This window comes from Battus philenor, unplaced genomic scaffold (genome assembly GCF_028537555.1).
Source record: "Battus philenor isolate CCGP_79_NKW_IND1 unplaced genomic scaffold, ilBatPhil1.0.hap1 SCAF_21, whole genome shotgun sequence".
Lineage (NCBI taxonomy): Eukaryota > Metazoa > Arthropoda > Insecta > Lepidoptera > Papilionidae > Battus > Battus philenor.
In genome coordinates, this window is record NW_027181684.1 from 10,146,060 (window position 1) to 10,171,342 (window position 25,283).

The window sequence follows — 25,283 nt, forward strand, 5'->3', positions numbered from 1 at the left end:
CTTTTCAAAGTGATTCAAAAGCCTTCCAATGATCCATGAGAGACTCGACAAAGGTCAAAATTTATGTGACAAGAAAATAGGTGTTCGCAATTCGTTAAATAGGGGTACATAAAAATTTATCTGCTTCCGATAGTGAAAAATTAAAATTTGGCTCGTCTTTCACCCTGTAATGTAGGTGAACAAAGAAAAATGCGGTGAATAATCAAAAGAAAGTTAAAAAAGTAATCAATGAAATTGACCAATCAATTTTCAGTTTTTTTTTTTTTATCGAAAACTATCGATTCGTACTTGTAACTTTGCCGTATCGCAAATTCATTTCCATAGTATAAATATAGGGTAAATGTTGGAAATGTAACTCCTGCAGCTAAAGTAGCTTCACCGAAAGCAACTAAATTTTTTAATGTAAAATAGTGGTTATTGAAAAAAGTCAGTCTATATCAAGACAGAAAAAAATATATTAAATAGATAAATATTCAGATTTAGCCCGCAACACTCGACTATAGCTGAAGAGGTGTCTGAAGCGTTGCACCAACTTTACCGTTGCACTATTACACTTTTTATAGTTATAGACCAGAGCTTGACTTTTTTTTCTCTTCTACTAACGCCATATAGCTTGTTAATGGTATCTTAATAGTCTTTTCTTTATTATTTTCTGAAAGATGATGCTCAATAAGTGGACACTACGAGTATTCTTTCTGTAAAGTATATTTTGTTTACCTTTCAACTTCTCCCCAAGTAGCAATTGCAGATTCCGCAGGTCAGAGGCTGTAGGGCGCCTAAGACCTTTTTAAGGTAACAACGAAGCCCGAGGGCTCCCGGGGTGCCGCGACTCGAGTTTGACTTGGAGTATTAAGTATTAGTATTTCTGATTGAAAGACATCTTAGCTATAAAATAACTGGGCTAGCGAGACATATCGTTTTGTCTTACGATGATATTCATCGAGGCGACGCTGCAGAATGTTTTGTGTTTTAAAACCTTTAAAAAATTGAAATTTACGGGACGTTTTACTTATCTCATAGATTTCTAAACTATTTTGGAAATGTCATCAATATTTTAAATGAATTTATAATTAAATCCCGGGAACCCTATTGTTCTATTAATATGAAATACTTTACGGTTGATTAAGTAATTAAAGCTGACATAATTTTGTCAAAATTTATGAAAATATACATAAAACTTTTGCATATTGTGTCGTAACTATAGTTGATACGAATTACATAAAAATACACATATCATTGTTTTTTCCGAAATAAAATGTTAATTCGCATTGATGTTAAACTAGGTCAATTTATACCAATTGCTAGATTAGAAAAACTAGTTTCATAGGTGTCTAGTTAATAGGTGTCGATTTTTATACCTTGATGACGTTCAAGTCGATCACTGGGAAACCGATTAGGGCCTCAAGGAGCTGATATCGATACTTCAACAATCCTTGACTTATCAAGTATATGATCGTTCAGTTTTTTTTTGTCATTTTTTTTTATTTTACTACTTTATATCAATTACTTTAATTATTAGCCATTGATACAATATTACGTATTGTTTCTTCGGCATCATTAACACTTTATTTTTTCAGATAGTTTTTCTTTCATTTAAATAGGCTAATCATATTACTACCAGTACGTAAAATATAATTAAAATTCACTTTTTTTTTTCATTTAAATAGACAAGTCATGTTACTACTCATTTTTCTTTTATTTAAATAGACAATTAATGGCGCATTAAATAGACTTAAAAAACCTAAAGGAGTAGAAGTAATTGAAATACAGTTTTTGCGATATTTAAAGATTTCGCGAATTTAAAAAAGCGAGAGTGGTATTACGAAGTGGCCTCATTTATTTATTACGTTGTCGTACGGCGCGACAATATGAATTCGTCGATGCGTCTTTTCGTTCTCGTTACGTAATTGTTTTACCGCTAGTGATGCGACATTATACCCTGGCGGGAATATGTAGGTTACAATTAATTATTTTGATAATGATTCTAATTAAGAATTAGATTAATACGAATATAGATTAATTGAAATTTTTTTTATTTCGAGTAGGCATTTACACGCAATTTTGAATCGTTGATCTACATAAACTATTAAGAAACATATTAAGAGTACAACTTGAGTTGTAATTCATATCTAAATAATAATTTAAAAATCTCATCGATGGCCGTCCAAATGTCGTTAATGTCCAAATGTCGGTTTCATTTTATTGTATTGTCTCCTAATTCATTTCACTAATCGGCAATTTTCTGTTTATTATTTTAACTACTATAATTGCGTGTGTTAATAAAATCCATATCTGTTTCGTAAATTTGTTTCAATTTTATCTATTAAATAGAAGGATGAGAGTAAACGTACAAATAAAAAGAATACTTAGCACTGCCTGAGGTTAGAGTGCGTCGTAGAGTGTGAGTAGTATTGAAAAATTATAACAACCGTAAGTAAATTAATTAAATAAACAAAAACAAGCTATTATCTTATCAATTACCAGAAGGAATAATAATATTTATAGAATTGCTTAACTGTAACACGTTACGTAAGATTTACAAATATAATATGCAATTTGGTCTAGGAGCGAAAATGAGGGAAGGAAGGTAATGTACGAGAGACGATTTGAATTTGAAGAATGAAAAAAGAAAGTAAAATAGAAGAATAAAAAGAAAAAATAGTTAAGCCGTGTTGTATCATCCCTGCGTGTGTCCATATCTGGGATATGGCTATCAGGAGCAAGAAGTCCCCATAAAGAGGCGCCATAAAAAATAAATGATGTTTGAAATGTCCTCTCTATGCCTTTTTATGTTTTTCTTCAATAACTCGATAATTAATTTAATAAATCGATAAAACCAGCATAGTTAAACGGTCTACAAATTCTTTACCGGCTGTGCGTGAGTTATCTAATTGTATATATTTGTGTATATTAGAGTGTAAGTTTGTTATTTTATTTTAAAAAGTGTAAATAAATACGTAAATAAAATCGATTCGTTCGCGTCTCTTCACTAGCGATTTCGAGAGCGCGCGAAAGTCGAACAGGAGAAGTTGGCTACTGGGTGAGCGGAATTGATGCCGGGGCGGGTTATAGTGCGCGGTACAGTTACCCAGTTCGGTAATGTCTAAGGCGAGACATGCTAATTCAATCGCACGCTATTGAGGTTACGAAGAGAGATAGCTCATCTTTGATATACAGGATGACTCACCCTGTCATTAAGATATGCAGGTTTTATAAAGCTTAGGAAAGAAATTCATATGTATAATACAGTATAATTACATTCTCCTCATCCTTAGACCGCAAATTTGTCAAAACTCAATCGTGGGATAGCAGACATACCTTCGCAGATGTTATGAATTCTAAATGCCTGCTGAGTATATCACTTAAAATAAGAATATCCTACAGACTAAGTGGAAAAACTTATTTTGTAATATCCTTATTTCTAACCGTGAAATGCTTCAATATTGATTAAATTACTTCTAATACATAACGTTGAATTTTTACTTATAAGTTTAACTTTAACTGTATTTTCATAGGTCGTCTAATTCGGATTAAGAATGAATTTAGTAATGTCCTTGCCGAAGCGTCTATTGCGTTACGATAATGGAGGCATCTTTTATGTAATATTAATGTTTCTTTTAAAACGTATAGTGTATGCTGATATGTTCATGTTTTAAACCAGGTATCAATGGTGTGATATAGAATGTAAGAACACAGGAGTGTGTGTGAAGTGAACTCACAATTAACTTCAAAACGCATAGCGAAAATTCGGTGTAATATTTCCATATATAAATAGAAAAGACCAAGTGAAGGATGATTAGTTTGAGGTGTAAATACTTTAAAGCGGTAAATGTATAGCTCATTTGCTGCCAATTAATGTATTGTATCTGTCCAGAAATCAATGGTTTTAGAAATAATAAATAAAAAGTTTTTTTTTAAATTCGAATAACAATGTTTTATTTTTAATCACAACTGTCTGATCTTACAAACTACGTATTACCAGAAGTTATTGACCTGTCGTATTCCAGTAAATAAAATAATGAATGACGTATTTTAGAGTGGTCGCTTTATAACCAATCATACATGTTTAAAAGCTTCAGGCAGATTTACAGTAAACGCGATGTGGAGTAGGGGATATACCAACCGACACTAGGAGGACCCACAGCATAATTATGGTTGTAGGAAGACACTGTATGCAGACAGCGCGAGACGCATTAAGAGCAGTCATCGTGGCGATATTTAAGAGAAGCCTATGCCTTGTAATAGGCTTCTATCTGCTGAATAGAAGAAGATTTAATTAAAGTTATGATAAAGACTAAAATTGCATATCTTGTTTACAGTCCAAAAGTTCTTATAACCTATAGACTAATGTATTTAGTTAAATGCGATTGCAGATATAAAACACATTAATATGTTGCGCTTTCTAGAAACTTCTAACGATCTTAGCGCTAAAATAGATCGTATCAACTAGGACATCGATGACCGAGAGCTAATTTTGTTCCAAACTTCACTGCTTTAATGTATTGCACTGTTTATGCCATGGGATTATTAAATTTTAGATACACTCACACGCGCATATAACTTGTCTTGTAAAAAATATACATTTTACAATATATATAAATACATATATATTTATATATATATATATATATATAAATATATATATATATATATATAAATATATATATATATAAATATATATATATATATATATATATATATATATATATGTATATTTGTAATCTGTTGTAAAATTATGTTATGATCATGCGATATATTTAAAAAGGAAATCGTAACACAGTTAGGGTTTTTAAGCGATAGTAACATTAGGAATAATGAATTGCTTTAATACAGTTGAGTTTGTTGTGGGCGTTTCGAGATTGCGTTTAAAACCTTCGTATCACGCATTATAAGTTGAAGGATGCTATTATAGTGGAACTCAATTTGATTTAAATTTGATCAAATTGGTCTCTTCTGACATTCTTGTACATTGTGATTACAATAAATAAACAAAAGTTGAAGAAATAAATGACATACCTAATACATGATTTCAATATTAAATGCTAGTTATAAAATAACAATATTGTATTTTAAGGTGTTAAAAAATTCCTTTAGTATTTTATTTTGATAATTATTCTTTAAATTTTGGGTTTAAAAATAAATCTTTTAATTTTTATTAGGGGGACCGGAAAGTAATGTCACTTTCTTTAATTAAATTCACACAACTACATTTTTAACAAGTTTTTATTTCTAATCTATATATTCACCTTTTTTTTATCAACACCTTTGGTAGGTAAAAATCAATCGGTTTTTCTGTAAAACATGTCGAAGGAAACGACATAACTTTCCGGTCTCCCTAATATTAGTGACCTCAATAAAAAAATGTGTAAATGGTGTAATATTTGGGTTTTGTTAATTTTTCGGTCACAATTTAAAGCCGTATATAACACAACGTATATAACACAAAGACACCATTATATTTAATGGAAAATGTAACCTACCAACAAACTATTATAAAGATGACAATAACTTGATCAAGAACTACGGTTGGGTGCATAAGATTTTATGTCGGAAAATAGAGGTGTGTATATTTTGAAGTAGCATGTCGCAGATCGATAGCAAGGCGATAGCTACATAAATGCCGTATTATTCACAATAGGCATTCATTTGTTCAAACAAACATTACTTGCACGCGTGCGTACGAGCGACGTCACACGCAATTGGATTTGTGTGTGACGCAACCGCAGAGCACGTTAGAAAGTTCCCAGCGTTTCTGGCTATTGATCAACACACACACACAGTTTCAACATACATAGTTATCAATTGCCTCAACCCTAATTTGAGTGACTTATCTCTTTTTTTCTTAGCTTTCTTGCGACGGAAGATTAAATATTTGGATAAATATATAGCTGAAGTTATAATGTTGACGATTCACCAATGTTCCGATTTCGGAGTTGATAAATTTAAAGCCTGATTGTAGAATGTAAAGGACATTTAATTACGTTTATGTAACGGTCATTACGAATGGGGAGACGGTAGACGAACTAAGGTGAATGACATGACCCAGCGCATCAGAAAGTTTAAGTGGCAGTAAGGTGGACAATAGGCGCTTAGAACTAATAGTAGCTGAAGCCTTAAGGTTTTGAAGTGGAGACCACAAACTAACAAAAGGCAAGCCACCTGTGGGTAGGTGAATTTCTTAAGGTCGTCGGAAGACGCTGAATAAAAGCTTCTAGCTTCCAACCAGTCCTATTAAAATCTATAGGGGATATCAAGAAGTGGACGCTCTACGGCTACAATAATGTGAACGATTGTTATAGACTACATTTATCTCTTTACCTTATAATTTATCATACACCAAAACTCTAAAGAAAAAAGTGAAAAGAAAATGAAACAAAATAACATAGAAAATTGCTAAAAAAAGGAAACAATTTTTATACAAGTACAAGAGGCGGCTGTTTCGCTCGGTACGATCCATTGTGCTTCATGTATTATATAAATTCAGAGATTTCGATATAGAAATGAATTTCTTACGTTTAGGTTCAGTCGTAGAATATATTATGTACACGCTACTTGGCTGCCTACCTAATCCGGTGAAACTTAATATCTCAGTCCAAAACCGGGGCTTCCGTTAGATTCCTCGAGTATTTAATTCCTGTAGTGATCTGTCTCAACTAACCAATGAAGACGTAAATGCCAAAGATCATATAACATTTATCAATAACAAAAACAGCTTTTAAAGAGACCTTGTAAATGCCTGAATGGCGTATACATCTGCTTTTTAACAAGTGCATTTAAATTAATGCATACCGCTCTTTATCAAATTGTAGCTACAGCCAGTTTGCGTGAAAATATAGTTAATCAACATTGTTCCGACTTAGCCACGCTATTTATTAAAAATTCAAGTTCACAGTTACCAATTAACGGCATACCTTATAATGCTACGGATTATATAGAATTTAATTTTTTACGAAGTGGATAATATATGCTATGCAATTGAGATGTGCATTCACTCGTCTCAGATATTATGGTATTAAATTAAAAAGCGACAATCGTAGTGAAATACGTCCCATAAGGTAGACAGACGAACTTTGTCTGTATATTTTGGACGCGGGCTGCTTCAAACCGGTCCTATTGGAAATATGTGAGGGAGGCTTATATCAAGCAGGAATGATCCGACAGAAATGATGTTGATGACCATAATTAAAAACTCGGTGAAACATCACACCGTTATCTATAGGTTTTGTAGATATACACGTATGTATTAAACCTTTTTTATTATAAGTATATATGTTATATACGTCTGTATTTATGTTTAAGTATGTATGTCTATGTATATTTATGTTCATTTATTTGTGAATATGTATTTTTTTGTACACGCTAACTACCCTTCGTAAGTACTTTTATCTTTTCCTTACTATGGTTGTATGATTGCCTTGTGTGATAAGACCGCCCATTGTACTTTTCTGTGTATTATTGTAAAACTTATTAAATGTATCTTATCGTGTACAAAAAAGAATATTAAATAAATAAATAAATAAATAAATATACACGCACTTCTAAAAATGGCGTACAGTTTACTACTTTTATGCCTGTACATTTTCCGGGTATTTTTTAGTATTTCGTGTAATATCATAATTAAATTGTTAAAAATTAATACGTTATTTAATACCTTTTTATTTACGTAAAAATCGTGGCCATAGCCAAGCCAACCAATTCCAAGATTGGTTCTTTGATCTAAGTCTTAAATATTGCATATTTATTTTTTAATATTTCTGTCAAATTTAAAATTGTTATTGTAATAAACTATTAATTATGTATGGTAATAAACTAAAGTAAAATTAAAATGTGGCAAGTGAGTAGTTTAAATTTTAATATTAAATAGCAAGCAATCAATAAAATGATCTTGTCGAAACAAGTTGCTTAGTTGGAATAAATATTAATAGTATGGTTTAGCATATTTCAAAAAAAATGTTCTATTGGTTATAATCATGTTACAACATGTTAAGTTTAATAATCCAGTATTTAACTTATGTCACACTACCTCGGGTTAAGCTATATAAAAGCTTTGTAGCTTCCCAAGGATCTCTTGAGCTTTGCTACCTTAAAAGAGGTTCTTCTTCGAACACATGGAATTTGAAAATGCCACTTATGCAGCAGTGTAAGTCAGATAAAAAATACGACTGTATAAAGTAATCGAAAGCTACCGTTCAGTGCATTCTGAGTATGACTTGCAGAGATTGTGTGATTTCTTCAAACGTCGTGTCTCATGTTTGCTGTCAATACTCCGTAAAATGTTAACAAGCGAACGTAAGGTAACATAAGTGTCATCGTTGCCATCACGCCAGCCGACAGACGACCACTACAAGGCATAGGTCAAAGATCGCCACAATAGATAAGTGTGTTTGTGATTAAAGATTATTTCGAATATTTTAACTGATTTTGTATAAAGTACGTATATATTATAGAACTTTGGTGTTATTGATAAGAATATTTTTATTTACTTTGAGAGTGATTATGATATGGCATGAACAAATAAAAGTAGACAAGCAAATATTTATGTTCTTTATAAAAGATTATGTATCAAGTACTGGAAACTACGTTTCGATGTTTTAAATAGAAAACATAAAAAAACTCAGGTGTAGAATACGAAACAAGGATATCCTCAGGGATTTTATATTGCTTCACATACGTGTCTATCATAAGCGTCAAAACTGAAAGTGCTTCTATAATATATATACATATATATATGTATATATATATATATATGTATATATATCATAAAGCCTTATATATATATATATATATATATATATATATATATATATATACATATATATGGGAATAACGTCAGAGATTTACTTGCGCTTCATTTATACAAGTAACGCGCCTGATGGTTTTGTGTAGTTATTACGTTCTTCTGTAACTTTATTATTTATTATTCTAAGGTACGACTTCTATTAAGTTTATACTTTTTAAATGAGCGGTGTTGGTCTTGGTTTATTATATTAGGGGGACCGGAAAGTAATGTCGCTTTCTTAACTTAAATTCACACGTCTACTTTTTTAATAAGTTTTTATTTCTGCTCAACAATATATTCAGATTTGTTATCAACGACCTTTTATCATCTACTACATACATTTTTAATTTTGTAGCGGTACAAAGGCATCGATTTTTCTGTAAAAGATGACGTCAGAAACTACCTTATTTTCCGGTTCCTCTAATGATTATCATTAGAGGAAACGGAATTTGGAAGGTATCTTTTAGTAATAATTTCCGTTTGCTTCGCGTCCGCATTTTCGTCATTACGTCGTTATTAATCACTTCTTTGCATTTGGAAGTTTTTCAAAAACTTTTATTATTTAACACTTATGAAATTTGTTTTATGCCTTACGAATATTGGAGCCTATTGAATAAATGACCTTCCTTGCCGCCACCCGCTCTACTGTTCCCTCCGTTTCTAGACGCTCAATAAAGTAATGACAATGACCTAGTAAGGTTTTCGATTGTTAAGGACTCATTGAAGTAGATACCAGTGTAAAAATTATTCCACATAGCAACAATATCTAATATATGACATGCTTTTGCACTCGTTTGCTTGTTGCATATTTAATTGTGAGCCGACACTTAATTAGCTATTTGGATATTTGAGCAAATGTCTTGGCTACCTTGACTCCGTTTTGACAATGTCTTTGTTACGTGTTTTGTGGTCGATTCTCTGATTAATAAAAATATCTATATACATACATGCTGATTGGAAATAAGTATAAAAGCTCTAAAGAGGTAAATGTACAGCTAATTTGGTTTAAATTAATTTTGGTACAACTTACCAAAAATTCAATAGTTTCAGTAATTATAGATAATATAGTAAAAACAAAAACATTTTTCAGAGCTCGGTTTACTACATATTAAAATTAATTATTGTTTATAATCTGTTCCTGTAGACTTTACGCTATCAGAAGTTATGGGCCGTTATCATTTTTGCAGAAAAGAAATATACAACATATTTCAGAGAGAGCACTTTATACAGAGTGATCGGGCACAGGTGTAAAAGCTATAAAGCGTTTAGCTGACAAATTACCTAAACTTTCATCCTTCTTCAAAGCCTTATACACCTTTATCATCACCATGTATAAGTAAACGTCTATGTGATTCAGGTATTGCTTTCGAAAGATTATTTTATTTTCTGGAAGCTCGTAAATGTACTTATGCAAATGATTTGTATAATATTGTCAGACTAAGAGCGACAGAGCGAGATCAGCGTCTTACGTAATCTAGAACTTTCGTTTTCGATCTAGAATATTTCCTATTTCAAACGCAACTGCAATGCGTTATAGCGATGCTATAACTAAGTACACGCCTGTATTCTTACGTTTCAAAACTTGAATGCGTAGTGAAAGTGATTAAATTTTACTCAGGCAGGAAATAAATGAAAAATATATTATTTTTTTTTAGCAGAAATCGTTATTTCTTCAATGCGGAGAAATACATAGATATAGATACGTGGTTATTATCCCCTTGGTAGTCCAATGTAGGATTGGATAAAAACACACTTTTCCGACCCTCCATTTAAGAGTCTCATGTGACCTGACAGTTCTGGTTAGATTTGTATTAGTTTATATATTAATAATATTTTTAGTAAACATATTCTTAAACTAAGTGTAAATAAATAGATGGCCACCATAGTTATGTCTTATTATAATAAAATACTTGTACGTTGCATTTGTTATACAGTACAGGAAATACCTTGTACACATATTAAACTTTTTGTTGGTAATTGCATTATACATACATTTAGCTAGGAGATATCTCATTGAGATAAGATATTAGAGCTATGCTCTTACGCTCCAACGTACACTTGTAAATATGTATATCTTTATTTAATAAGAATTAATAAAATTAAATTTAATAGGGTTCTTTGTTATTGCTAACCTCTTCAAGAAAATGTATGAGCTATATACTTGTTCTCAGAAAATTTCGATTTCTTCTCAGCCGTTTACCTTATTTGTATGCAATGGCCAAATTATTATTTTATAAAAGCATGCACCTGTACGTCAGTCCGACCAAAACTGTAGCTGTACCGTTCCAGACTGTATCAATAGGTATTGGCTTGTGCACAAAGCAGCCCAAGCTGGAATTAGCTGTAGTATCCCAGTGTTAGAAGACTGAGATCTCTGCGATCGTAGGTTGCGGGTTCGATTCCCGGGATACGTTCTTCTATAATTCACACTTTGTGCATTAATTATATAGGATTACCACTGCACACAAACAAGTGACCAGAAGATGGGCAACAGCGTGCAAACATAGTTATCGCTAATCTGCCTGGCAAGCGTACCGATTATGGTATATACCCCATGTCCCTAGACAAGGCTATGCCTAGCAATGGCCTTAAACCACGATGACGAAGTTGGAGTGTAAATATTATTTATTGATTCAATGTCCTAATTGTTAATATTACTTCAAAAATGAGTTTTATTTTTCGAACACTTGGAATTTAAAAATGTGATTAAATTTTAATTTTAATTATTTACAAAAAAAATCTTACATTATAACGCGCCTAACGCGCCTTTTTTGGTTTTGATTGTCATTAATTATTTGACAGCTGAGGACAGGTGTTTTAATTTATTTATCTGTTTAATTATTCATTTTTTACACATTGTGTAATGGCTGACGTAATGCCATGGCATTTTCTACGAGTCAATGCAAGGTGGTGCAGAGAACAAATAGGCAGATGTGCAAATATTGAAGAGAAATTATATAATTGTACTAGCTGATCCCGCAAACGTTGTTTTGCAAAAAAAAAATTGATATTTTAATTTATAAATAAAAAATAAGGGTTGATCGTAGAGGGGTGAAAATTTATGGTTGTATGTATTCTTGTATGCTGTATCATAAAAAAATAAAAACAAAAAATTTCGTTAAAAAAATAAAAAAATAGTTTAAGTGTGAACAACCTTTATCATTTAGGGGTATAGAAAATAGATAGTAGCCGATTCTTAGACCTACTGAATACGCATATTACATTTGGTAAAAATCAGTCAAGCCGTTTCAGAGAAGTTCAAGTTCGAACACCGTGACACCATTTATATAATTGTATAATACTATTTGATATACATGTATGAACGATAAATTATTATTCTCTAAATCGTAGAAGAAAAGCATGTTTGTTTTTTTTTTCTCTTTAAGAATCTCTTTTACGACATAACGAAAGTAAATTAAAAAGCCGTAATGGTGAAGCCGATCACGAGTTTTACTTTTAGTAATACATTTGAGGATAAATTTTCTTTTATATATATTCCATTAACACTCCAATGTTGCTCTCTGCAATTATTAATAGATTTGGATGGTAATGTAGAGTTCGCATTTTTTATGAAAAAGGTTATATCTAAGGAATGACGGGATCATGTGCGACATTGAGCGAATTGTTTACACGCCAATGTTTGAACAGAAATAAAAACAATACGCGTATGAAAAGAAAATATTTAAATTTAATGTAACATCTGCTGAAACATTTGTAACGTGATTATTAGAATTTTCATGTTTTAAAAACAGCATAAAATTTATAAAAGTCCAATTTGTTAATGTATCTAAAGCAATAATAGTTTGTGTTTACGTATTTATTTCATTAAAGCGAGAAAACTTCGGACGTGTAAATGTCACGACAATTCCTTAAGCACTTGTATATATAAGTACGTGTTAGATATTTCTCGTGCATGTTTGACTTCTCCAGTTAATGCAGTTTTATAGTTAAAGATTTGTGTTCTTTAATTCATTTTGTGTGTTTTTTACAGTTTGGTGTTAAGTGAAGTTTTTATTTCTAAATGTATTTTTGAAAAGATTAAAGTTAATTATTTTACATTAGCTCCTAGAGCAAGTCAAATATTTAGCTAATGGGCAAAGACCTCCAAATATTTTCAAGAGAACCGGTTAGAGGCGGTCTGTATCGAATTCAAATGACCTTGACAAGGTCGTCTGTCCATCTCGTGAGTGGACATCTCACGCTGCGTTTGCCGGCTTATCTTTACTCCAAAAAGTTAAGACTCCAGTTGCCATTTGTTCTGTTCGCCATGTGGCCTGTCCACTGTCACTTCAACTTGCAAATTCTGGGCTATCTTTTTTTTTTATGACCCCCGCTATTGGGGGCCTCTCGTATTCCTATTTGTGGTGGGATAGGGACTTTATTAGCATTTAATTTTTTCACATTATCTTTTATTTTCTCTCTCTTCTTTCATTCTTCACATTCTTTTTCGGTCCGTTTTCTATCTTTCATGCTACATTTCTACTTTCTTACCCTTTTGCTCTGTTCATCTATCATTCTTCCCTTTTTCTTTTTACATTTTTCGATTTTTATTTTACATTGTTACTTATTCTATAATTATTTTCTATCACAGTTTTGTTTCTATTTACATTTTTAATCTATTTATCTTTTTATACTCTGTTTGCTTTATTTCTTTCTATCGCCCTTTTGGCGATCTCTTTACAAAGGGATATGAATGCCTGTTTGTCATCTCCGCCTATCAGGTAGGGTATTGTCTCCTCCCTGATTTCAACGCCAGACCGGCACTCGAAGCCGTACTCTGGGATATATCTGTCATTTTTGTTCGTCCACAGATTTCCTCATTCCTTCTTCTCTCAATAATTCGTTAAATTGAATTACGTAGCGTACTCAGGTACTTATTTTTTCATATAAAGATTTTAATTATAAATTTATTACTTCGTACTGAGCATATATTAATTAATAATTTGTTATTTATTTAATTAAATTAATTCAAGTTCTTAATTAACAAATGAAAATTGAAGGTACATCGTCACGTGTCCGATAGACGCCCACTGCAAGGCCAGGTCTGCCCCAAGAATCCCTGAGCAATAATGGGGGAATACTTAAACCAAATGAAGACAAAATGGCTTAACAATGTATATCAATTATCTCTAGTGATTATATATGTCAATAGCATCCAGCAAATTATGTTGTTGGGTAATGTTTCATTGTTTAGCGCAGAGCATGTTGAATTAGTAGATATCGTGTATTCCAGACGCTAAAAAACCTACCATAACTTGATAATAATTCTTGGCTCATGACACACTATATATACTGGTGTTTAAATCTTAAGGTGGCTAGCAGAAATGACGTTGTCTTTGCTTTCAGGCAAGTGAAATTTATTGTTGTATTTATAACTATTTATTTATCATTGATTATCATCGTAACAGCTGATAGACGCTTAGTGTAAGGCATAAGTCTTACCTAAAGATCGACACGTTGACCGATGTATGGCTGCACCCATCCAGCGAATTCCCGCAACCTTGACTGTGTTCTAGGTCTCGTGGTCCTCGTTAATATATATGAATAAATGTATGTATATTTGTGTATACATAGATATTATTATTTGCCGTTTTGAATACGTCATATATTTATGATATTCTAAACTATCTCATACATTGTACACGTTAAACACCTACTACTTATCTTGTTTCCATACTATTGTTATCTGTCAGAAATTGCTTCGGGTAAAACATCCCATTGTACTTTTTATGTTATTATGTTAGTCTTTTTGTTAGGAACATTGTAAAGTGTATTTAATTAAATGTACATTACATTTCGTAAGGTCATTAACTGATGAGAAGGTTTATGCTAATTACAAAGAAGACTAAGCGAATATCAAGTGAATACTTAGCCGGTTATTTTATTTTTATAATAATGGGTTAATGTATTGTGTTTCTGGTAATCGTGCGCGTTATTTTAATGTGTATAATTATCAAATTTTAACCAACTTTTTTACTTATTTGCTACTGTTTATAATAAATATTGTGATATTGTACAAAAAAAAGATAAAATTTCTTTAATCAACTTTGTAACTTTTAACAGAACTCTTTTCAGATCGTCACATTATTATATATCTATTTTTTTAATCTATTTTACTTTTGATTCTACTCTTCTTCACAAGCTGTTGAAATGTTGTACACACCTTAAATAAGCATGTACGTCGATTTTGTAATTGTTATTACGCTTAATTTTAATACATCTGCTTTTTATGAGATTTTCTAAATAAACAATTGCGATTTTACGAATATGCAATTACATGAACCCAATAATCAAAACAAGGAATAGGTATAAGCGACTTCTATTATCATCGATCAAACAGAAGTTGCTTCATGCTGCACCGGCGCTGGAAAGGCATAAGCCTAATTGCATAACGGCTTGTGTAACACAACGGTGCAAAGAACTGTCCCACCACCACCGCCAGCCGATCCACGCGACCGATCGTCAGTCTGTACCTCGCGCGACCGCGAGATTGCCGTCTGTCACGTTACCATCGCGACGGTACCGTCCAATATATAAATATATATATATATACTAAGTGTCCCCCAGGAACTGTCCCATACCTACAATCTCACCACGTACATTTTAAACATAATATAAAGCTTTCGTAAATGAAAATATTTCTTCAATTAGAAAGTACATCGTTTTTGTTTATTTACATACTTCCATCCATCTGAAATACTTAAATGTATCGCGAGTGTATTAATTAGGATATTACTGGACAAGTGCGTGTTTTCAAAGCTGCGTTATGTTTAGCGGTGTTATATTTCAATAAAATAGTTATAAATTCAGTTCAATAGACATGATTGTGCAACTTTCATTAATTATATAATTTGGTGGTCACGTTATATTGAGGTCGAATATTAATCGCAGTGTCCTCTCGGCGTCGCTGTGAAAAGTAAAGGGAATTATCTATATTTCGTAGTGTAACCACCAATGAACGCGAAGTGACTACACTGACGGCGGCCGATGTACTTTCACGCGGGCATTAATGTTATTTTCGTAAGTGGTGAATAAGAACAATGTTGCATGGATGTTTCATATTTTTAATCGCTGATAAATTTTGTAGTTTTTTTATTTCAATCGATGTAACCAATAACCAAAATTATTGATTTGACAAAATTTCTACGTCTTTCACATGTTTAGAGATTTCTTTTGTAATTCAATTTAAATATGAAATAAAAAGAAACATAGTTAAAGTGAAAAATAGTTAAATAAAATTTGCTCCGATTAGTAATATTATAATTATTTCTCTCTGTATAATCGACACCTTATTACAATAGTGATTAATCGTTGTGTTATATTTAAACGTCGTAAGAGCCATTCGGATTTCAATAACATACGGTATATTTATTAGGTTATTGCGGAATTAATTTCGTATAGACATTTTCTATCTTCTTCTTTTTCGCCTCTGCAAGGCATAGGCCTCCTGTAAAGTTCACCATTCATCAGTCATCAGTCCACCCAGTTGGAGGCTTACCTGCGACGCGTCTATCGACTTGTGGCCGCCACTCGAGAAACTTTCGGCATCATTTGATGTGTTTCACCCACTATTTAAACGAGCAATTCTTCGAGCTATGTCGGTGACCATTCAAACTAATTTATGTTAGTCTATTAGATAGACAATTGAAGTGAGCATAGTCTGGCATCTATAAGGCTTAATGAAGAAGGCTTTTACACCATGCAACTTAGCTGTGATGATCGTTAAGCGTATATACATCTTCATTAAAAAGACACAACATTGATATATTTACGAAACATAGTAGTCGGTAGCTTATGAGTTTTTTTTTACAAAATTGGTAACTCTTCTGTGAAAGTAGAAAAACATTAAAAAAAACATGTAAAAATACAATTTCAATCTTGAATTTGATTTTTTGTAAAAATAAAGCTTGTGAATGAATTGCTCTGCTATTGTTTATAAGGATGTCTTAAAAGTGACCGCATAAAAATCGGACTGAATTTTTGTAGGCTTATAGGTCAAGGTGCGTTTGGAACCCACGTAGTTCATAGACGAAGAATGCTATTATAATTTCATTTAATAATTTGTAGAATTCTTCTCATGTTCAAAAGTGAAAACTGAATGATCCCAATTGATAATAATTTGAATAAATTAATAAATGTAAAATACAGGACTTTTAAAGATTCAATAAGTTTGGTAAGGAATCGCAGCCTTACATTTGTACGTCATTACGTAGTCTTAACATCTCAAAAAATGAATATCGCGTTTTAAATCGACCCAATTGTTCATCACACCATCGAAATGTATACGCAACTCGTATTATGTAATTAAATAAATATTATGTCATACTGTTTGCGCGAAGTCGCCGTGCACGAGTTAATCTGGTCATTGTGTACATTGCTTGTATAATACGATTATAGTAACTCGTATTCGACCGATTATAATTACGTTTGAATTACGATTAGCAAAATATAATACTTTTGAGAAATAAAGATGTTAATATTAGAATGAAAGTTTCATATTTAGAACGGTTTTTTACTTTTCTTTTGTATAATTACGACTTATTTTTATTGTGTTGTTTTAGTTAGTTTGTTGTTTATATAGTCCAAACATTCCTTTTGGACGCTATCGATGTGCGACCGCCTAAGCTGACCACGTCCTCTAGAGGTCCTTTGATATCAGTCAGTCGTGTAAGAGATCTTTCAATCTGACGAAACTAGTATATAACCCAGAATCCTTGGAGAGATCCGCTACCTTATCAGGTTTTAGGCTGACCGTCTTCTACGCCGTCCTTTAACTGGCAGAATCTTCAAATGCCCCTTGGGCAGTCGTGTAAATCACGAAAAAAAAATGGTCCAAGAATTTTTCAAGTAAAATAATATACGATTAAAGATTTAAAAAACCAAGTCCCTGGCCTTGTTAAATGTTTGAATATCGATAATGGCGATATGAAATAAATTACATTAGTTGCTTTATACATATAGGCCAACAAATTAAAACACGTCGATTTGAAAATGGAATCTTGAACCTTGAAGCCTGTTGAAGATTATAACACTAAGCGAGATTCACTCGACTATTTCGCAATTGTATGTATATTTCGCCATTTCCGATTTCCTTATAAATGTCAAACATTACGTCACCGCGAATTTACTTTCAAGATGATTCCGTAATTTAATACCGCATTTATATCAATGTAACACTTTGAATCGTAAATATATACTTATGTAATGTACAAATAAGTCCGGCTGTGTCCTTAAAAATTGAGCTTGTGGAGGTTGTGCGTTAACTTTAAACTACAACGTTCAACATAAAATGAATCCTAGTGTAAAGGGTTTAGGTTTAATTATGCCTGAACTAAACAATCTTTGTACAAATACAGGAATTAGTTCGTTATTTGAAAAGCATTTCGGTGAAACGCGTCAAATGTCACGTTGTCAAATATTTGCTTACTTAAATTGGCTCGCAAATATGACCTTTCGTTATTTACACAAACTCTATTAGTGATTTTACGCATATAAACAATAAATTAAATAATAGTAGAAATTGCTATCTCTGTCATACATTCGTAAAACTACATATTTTCCTTCTCCTTCTAAAATTATCGAAAGCGCTAAAATCTATTACGAAAATTTATAAAATATTTTTCTTTAATTTTACAAGGGGACGTAAGTTAGTAAAATATGAACATACAGTATAGATTTAAAGGCTTAAAAGTAGTGAATCTACAGCTTACTTGCTGTCAATTCATGTATGGTGCATCTTATCCAAAAATTAATATTTTGATATGTTATAAACATACAACATATACTGTCTGTCCCTGCAGACTTTGTACTGCTAGAAGTTATATAATAATAAGTTAATGTAACATGTTTCAAAGTGATCACTTTATACAGAGTGATAGGAAATAGATGTAAGAACCTAAAATTACATGTTTTTATTTCTGAAAATTGGGCTATATATTCACCCATTTAAAGATTTTGATCCAAACCAAACTTGCTATATATAGATGGCCTTCGAATTTAAATACAATTTTTTTTCCTTCATTTTATTGTCATTATTATTTTAATTTGTTTGTCATTTTATAGAACATTCTAATCGGTTCTGCGATGCATCACGCAGGGAATTTTCCAAATTAACACGTATTGGTGATTAATGTATAAAATAACATCATATGTTATCCACTTCAGCTATAAAACTAATCTACAATCGCTTCCCTGTTTTTTTTAATCATACGTTTCTTATAGTATGCGTATTATATATGTTTGTGCAAAAATTGAATTACTGTTTGACCTTGTTTTATTGTATTGGTATCTCGCTTGTAAAAACATATCGAGTGGTATTATGATTAGCAGTCATTATCGACAAGTTACAGCTTAAGCCGAGGTTCACTCGTAAGGACCCTTGAGCCTAGTTTCTCTATAGAGCGTCCGCCGAAGCGATCTAAGAACTCGACAACCTTCCAATTCGATGATTTCATCGAACTATTTAGTACGTCCGAGCCGAAGCTCTCTAGAGCTTCTTATGACCTCTTTTAAGGTCAATATTTTAAAAGGGGTCATAGGCAAGACGCCCTCTACTCCCTGCCGCCTCGAATCTGAGAAATCTCCAAATACCGTCTGGACAGTTAATTATGCTAGCTTTATAAAATGTTTAACAAAGGATTTTTTGAAAGTGAAAAAATTATGATATGTTATTGTTCTTTTTTTGTCGGACCAAAGTTGTTTACTACCGTTAAAGTTCAAGGTTGAAATAAGTGAAGTGTGAATTAAATAAACAGTGTGATGTGCTAAGGCGTTATGTCCATTGCAATGTGGGATTTAGTGCCGGTTAGGTGTCGATGGATTGAGACTCTGAGGCACTGCGGGAAGACACTGCTGCGACGCCAACGTCGACTTCTTAGGCGAATTAAAAAGGTAATAACATTAGTATATTCACTTCACACAGTTTATACTTCTTTTTATGTATAACGGTTGGCTGATTGTCTAGCACTGAGAGGAAGTTTATACCAAAGTAGAACGCTTTGAACATAAAGATTAATAAACAAATTCAAATTTATGAGAAAGACAATGTAGTAAAAAATTATACGACGATCTTAGATTTCTCTCTTGATTTAAGTCAAAGAATTACAAATATGTGAATGACACAAATAAATAAGTAATATTTATTTATATAATGTACTCAAAAAATCCAGTAATAATAATCTGTATGTATATATAAATATACATACATTTATTTATATATACTAACGACCACGAGGTCTACAACATTAGAGGTCACAGGAAGTCGCTGGATGCGAGTAACGCACCACTAATAGTAGTAAGTAGTAGTAGTAGTAGTAGTAATAAAGTAAGTAAAATAGTAAATTAAACCGTATAACATTTTTTGTATTGATTCCACGATTTGAGGAAATAACTCAGTGGTTTTGTTTGTGGTTTGCGAAATTTGAGTCGAAATATCCGATTATTCATGGAAGTATAGAGATTCATGACGGGTCATTATGATATTGGTCAAGAAAAAATCGTTAAGAATTTAAATTTTATTTGAATAATAATTAATAGTAAAACCGCAAAATATGCTATGTTTGAGATTAAAACAGATATAAGTAAAAACAGGTTATAAACAAATGTAATGGCACAGCGTATACATTATTTAATTACGAAAAAAAATGAAGTTTTTGCTATAGAGCTTTAGTTCCTCTGGGTTCCACGGGACATTTGATGTGGGTCTTACAATGGCGTGACAAAAAAGTGTACACCATGCGTAAGCGGTGTCCACGGTAATTTATCTGCATTCGATATAAAAAAAAACCGAATTTTTGGATTAATTTTAAAAAGATCACACACTGTTACTTGTAAACATATACAATATGATACAAATTTAGTAGAGTCCACAGGTACTAGTTAAATACTGAATGAGATCTTTTAAAAAAACCTCAGGTAATCTTTGGTGTAAAGAAATGGAGAATTCTTTATTACTTGATATTATGATTCGTATTATAGCTCATTACTTTTATTGTCGAGCAACAGTAGCCCAGCGGTCTCTACCGCTCTCTAGTCTCTAGTCCTCTGACTGGGATTTGCGATTGTAGGTCGCAGGTTTGATTCCAGGGATTATTTGTTATATAATTTATACTTTGTACTTTAATTATACATGATTGCCATTGCTCAACAACTCCCTCTGCGTACTGTAATACACTGATATCGCCAAGCCGCCTGCTAAGCGTGGCGATTATGATATATGACCTGAAACAACGATTTATATTGTATATAAATAAGACGTTATAACAATTTTTCTCAAATACGTGACATAAAGTAAACGTAGATATCATGGTAAGGTATGCAGTCACGTAGAACAAATCCAAGATTGTTGTAGGTAAATACTTTATTACATTAAAATTTCTAGAAAGGGTCAATAAACTAACGTTTATTTTACGATTTGTTCCTTACAAGTACTGGATACGTATATTTGATGATAAAGACTTAAATGCAGTTTCTGTACGAATGTAGTACGATGCTTGCTTACGTTAGCGTTTATTGTGTTAAATCAGCTGTGTTTTAATTAACTATTATTAAATATTTTTGCTGCATCATAAAGATAGTACATGTATAAGAGGACCCAAAACAAGTACTTGTAGTACACCGTATGTTATTTTCTTGAAATTGAAACGTTTTCCCATAACCAAATATTGAGACAGTTTCCTTAGTTTTTATACAATGAACGGTGATGCAAACAGTTTTTTTATTGCCCTTTGTACACCTCGTGAACTCAGTTCCGATGAAACTGTAAACAAACTCCGGGCTAACAGCACCAAATTCAACCGAAACCAAGCAGCAAGCTATCATGGTTTGACGAGGACAATATTTTGCTAAATAATTTATTCACTTTGTTTATTTTACTTTGATACTCTTTTCGACACTTACTCAGTGTTTTTCACTCATTCTACTTTTATACTTCACATTTTCTATAAAAATTCTTTACATTCTTTATTTTCTTTTCATACATCGACTCATTTTCTTCGTCACCCCTCCAGAATACTATATTTGTTACATTTTGATTTTTGTTTCCTTGATATTATTCATATACATTATATTGCATTTTACCGTCCTATTTTTTTTATTATCTTAAATACTATATCACTTCATATCATAATTTTTGTACCTCCTGTTTTGTTTCTTACCCGACAATCACGACTTATCTAGAAAGATTTGGTGTCTTTCATCTTCTTTTAATAACGAGGCGAATGTTCCTTCCCTATGATACGAACAGTTTAGTCCGCATTCGAGAAATTACAACAAAGAATAATTTTATTCTTCTCTTGGTTCTGTTTATTAAAAATGATTAAGAGGTGACGGAGAAATACCTACATATATGTACGTATATATGCATACATACACATATATGTACATGTATGTATACGTGTACATTAGTATATATTTTTTATTTTAATTCGCTAAGTGGATTTATTCACATTCGCAATTATATTTACATATCATTCTGGATTTGTTCAAAGATTCTGAAGTGCGACCACGAATAAAAAAGTAAAGACTACCATGTTAAAGTCGTCCAAAGACCCCGGACGGTCTACATCCGATAGTGGACTACTTACGGCTAAAATGATGATGAAATATTTACATGGTACAAAAGTACAAATGCTACACCCACGTGTTAATTAAACAAACTAAGTAGAAAATTGTGTAACGCACGACCTTGAATAAATAGTTCGATTAGATTTAGTCACCGACATTGAACCTGTGACCTGCGTTGCGAGAGGACGTCGCGAACGTGTCAACGAACTAGGGAACGCACAATGCTAATTGTGAAACCTGTAGTTATATATTGGTCCCATTGTTTCGAATTTTCCATATAAGAGAGCTCAGTGTACGAGTGTTCCAAACAAAGTCGACTGGCGTGCTGCACAGGGCGCTTTACATTTAACACTCCACGTCGATTATTTATGGTTAGTTTATTTTTTATTATTTATTAATGAAGTACCATGTTGCTTAGTTCAATCGCGGCAGATTGAATCCTTCCAACGTTTCTTTACTAGGCATCTGGAATTTTTAATTCCTTGAACAAATAGTAGTTTTCCAAAAGGAACACGTTGTACTTACTCAACAAATCGAAAGTAGGTCAGGAATTCTGGATCGCATTGAACTCTGCGTGCCCCAAACGAATCGTAAACATGTCAGCCGATAGACTCCCACTGCAAGACATGGGCCTCCCCCAAAGATCACCTCGACGACCGGGGTTGTACTGCCTGCATTCAGTGCACCAACAATTACTGCAGCTCCCACAGTCCGGACAGGACATCGCGTGATTCATAATGGAACAAAACACTACTCATCACACCAAAACATATGGATGGTGAACAGCATGGTTGAACCGAGATTAGATCCTTATCCCTTCTTGGCTCGCCTATGATGGTCCACGCTGCCGTCCCATACCGCATACACACATAGGTTTACTAAGTGCGAACGTCATCATACAACTGGAATGCGTCTGCCCAACTTCTGTTTTATTTTTAAGTTCACAGACCGTTCCGCTCCGTGAACTAAGTTCCGATGAAGCTGTAAAAGCTTCTGGGCTAACAGCATCAACTTCAACGGAAACCAAGCAAGCAAATCTGTATCCAACGACTTCTTAAAATGAATCTACTATCGCACAACGCAAGTCTCCTACGTCGTCCCCTTGTACTGTTAATAGTTGGCATATATATATATGTCTTTGATTTATTTTTGACTATGTTTATAATTTTAAGTAAGATTTTTGTCGCAGATATATAATTAACATATACACTTGCAACTGCTTTAAAGATTTACTGTTGTTTTTATATTTATGTACATATGTTGTACAAAGTGCCTTGAATATATTTATCATTTTGATTATTTCCTAATGTCAATAATAATCTCTATATAAAAATTTAATAACTTAACTGCATCAAAATTCATTTTATGTAATCTTAAAATGATATTGAATAAATACGTTATTTTAAAACTCACATCCGGATATTTTTATTAATATTAATTTTATTCGAAATTTAAACAACTATATCTTATTTATTTCCGTATATCGTGTTCTTATCGTTAAATATAGTGATTGTTCAAATTAAAAATGACATATGTATTTATATATTCAATGCGTTGTCATGTAATGTCTAAACGTGATGCATTTTATTGCAATCTGGCAGTGTAAGCGTTTTCGAACATCACCTTGTAATTACTCGTAATTGCCTTTTAACGGCACTTATGCGATAGGACGGTATCAATTACGTGATTATAAAGACAGTTTCTAACGACAGATTCGTATTGTTAAACCTCCATTGTTGTAGCCTCGCTCACAATACTATCTGTCGAGTCACTATCTAATATATAAAATTCTCGTGTCACGGTGTTCGAACTTGAACTCCTCCGAAACGGCTTGACCGATTTTTACCAAATTTTACATGCGTATTCAGTATGTCTGAGAATCGGCTACTATCTAATTTCCATACCCCTAAGTGATAAGGGTGGTCCACCCCTAAATTTTATTTTTAATTTTTTAGACAATTTTTTTGGTTTTTATTTTATTATGATACAGCATACAAAAATACATACAAACCTAAATTTTCACCCCTCTACGATCATCCCTTATCTTACATTTGTTAATTAAAAACTTTAATTTTTTTTGCAAAACAACGTTTGCGGGATCAGCTAGTAATAATATAAATCCGAGTCCACCTAAACACTAATCCACTTTATTCAGTATCAATAACGTTAAAACAAGGCAGTGTAATCATAATTCACATTGTAAGTTAGTTAAATAAGTTTTCTTAAGTTAGCCGCCATTACATAAGCAATATCTTAACCGTAAGTCGGCGCCATTTGAACAGTCTCCTATAACAATCTAATTCAGCCTGTCTTATCCTAAGTTATTGCAGGTCATCGCAGTACCATTCCCAATTCATGCTATAATGCCTCAGACATAATATTACTGTATTTTAAAAATAATATGTCTGTATCTAGTTATTTGTAATGATATGCATATTATCGAGTGATCTTTTCTCACTAAAAATATTTATTTTACAAGGTCGATGTGACCTATTCTACTCTCATTTACTTAAACTAAATTCATGTATGTATATATACACGAATTAATATATCAATTTTTCTAATTGATATATAAATAATATGAAAATTAAGATAACATGATTTGCCTCGTTTCAGTGCGTTTTAAATAAATATTTTGTCTTAGTAGGGAACTGATGGAGTAAAGAAGTTTTTTTTATAAGAAAATTTATGGATTGAGTAAATCTCAACATATTAAAAGTAACATTGATAAAATTAGATCCTGTCAAGTTTTCGAAAAAATCAGTCTCTCGTGTGTTAATGTGTATTGATTTAATTGCTTTATATGTGTTTTAACATGTTTCGTATCTCGCGTTATTTTTTGAATATGCAGCTAAATAGTTCGTAATTCTTACGATCTTTATTCATTTATATTTTTAACCTGATTTATATTCATGGCCAAAGAAAATAATTAATATCTTTA

General features: G+C 32.2%; 1 protein-coding gene across 1 annotated transcript in view; it reads left to right on the plus strand.

Annotated features, from left to right (window-relative positions):
- Positions 1-15,567: 15,567 nt before the first annotated feature.
- Positions 15,568-25,283, plus strand: part of LOC137923316 (protein fem-1 homolog CG6966) — a 28,952-nt gene continuing 19,236 nt past the window's right edge. The window contains exons 1-2 of the mRNA XM_068766535.1: positions 15,568-15,799; positions 19,475-19,669. Coding sequence (XP_068622636.1) covers positions 19,553-19,669 — 117 coding nt within the window. The 5' untranslated portion in view covers positions 15,568-15,799; positions 19,475-19,552. The remainder of the gene's footprint in view (positions 15,800-19,474; positions 19,670-25,283) is intronic.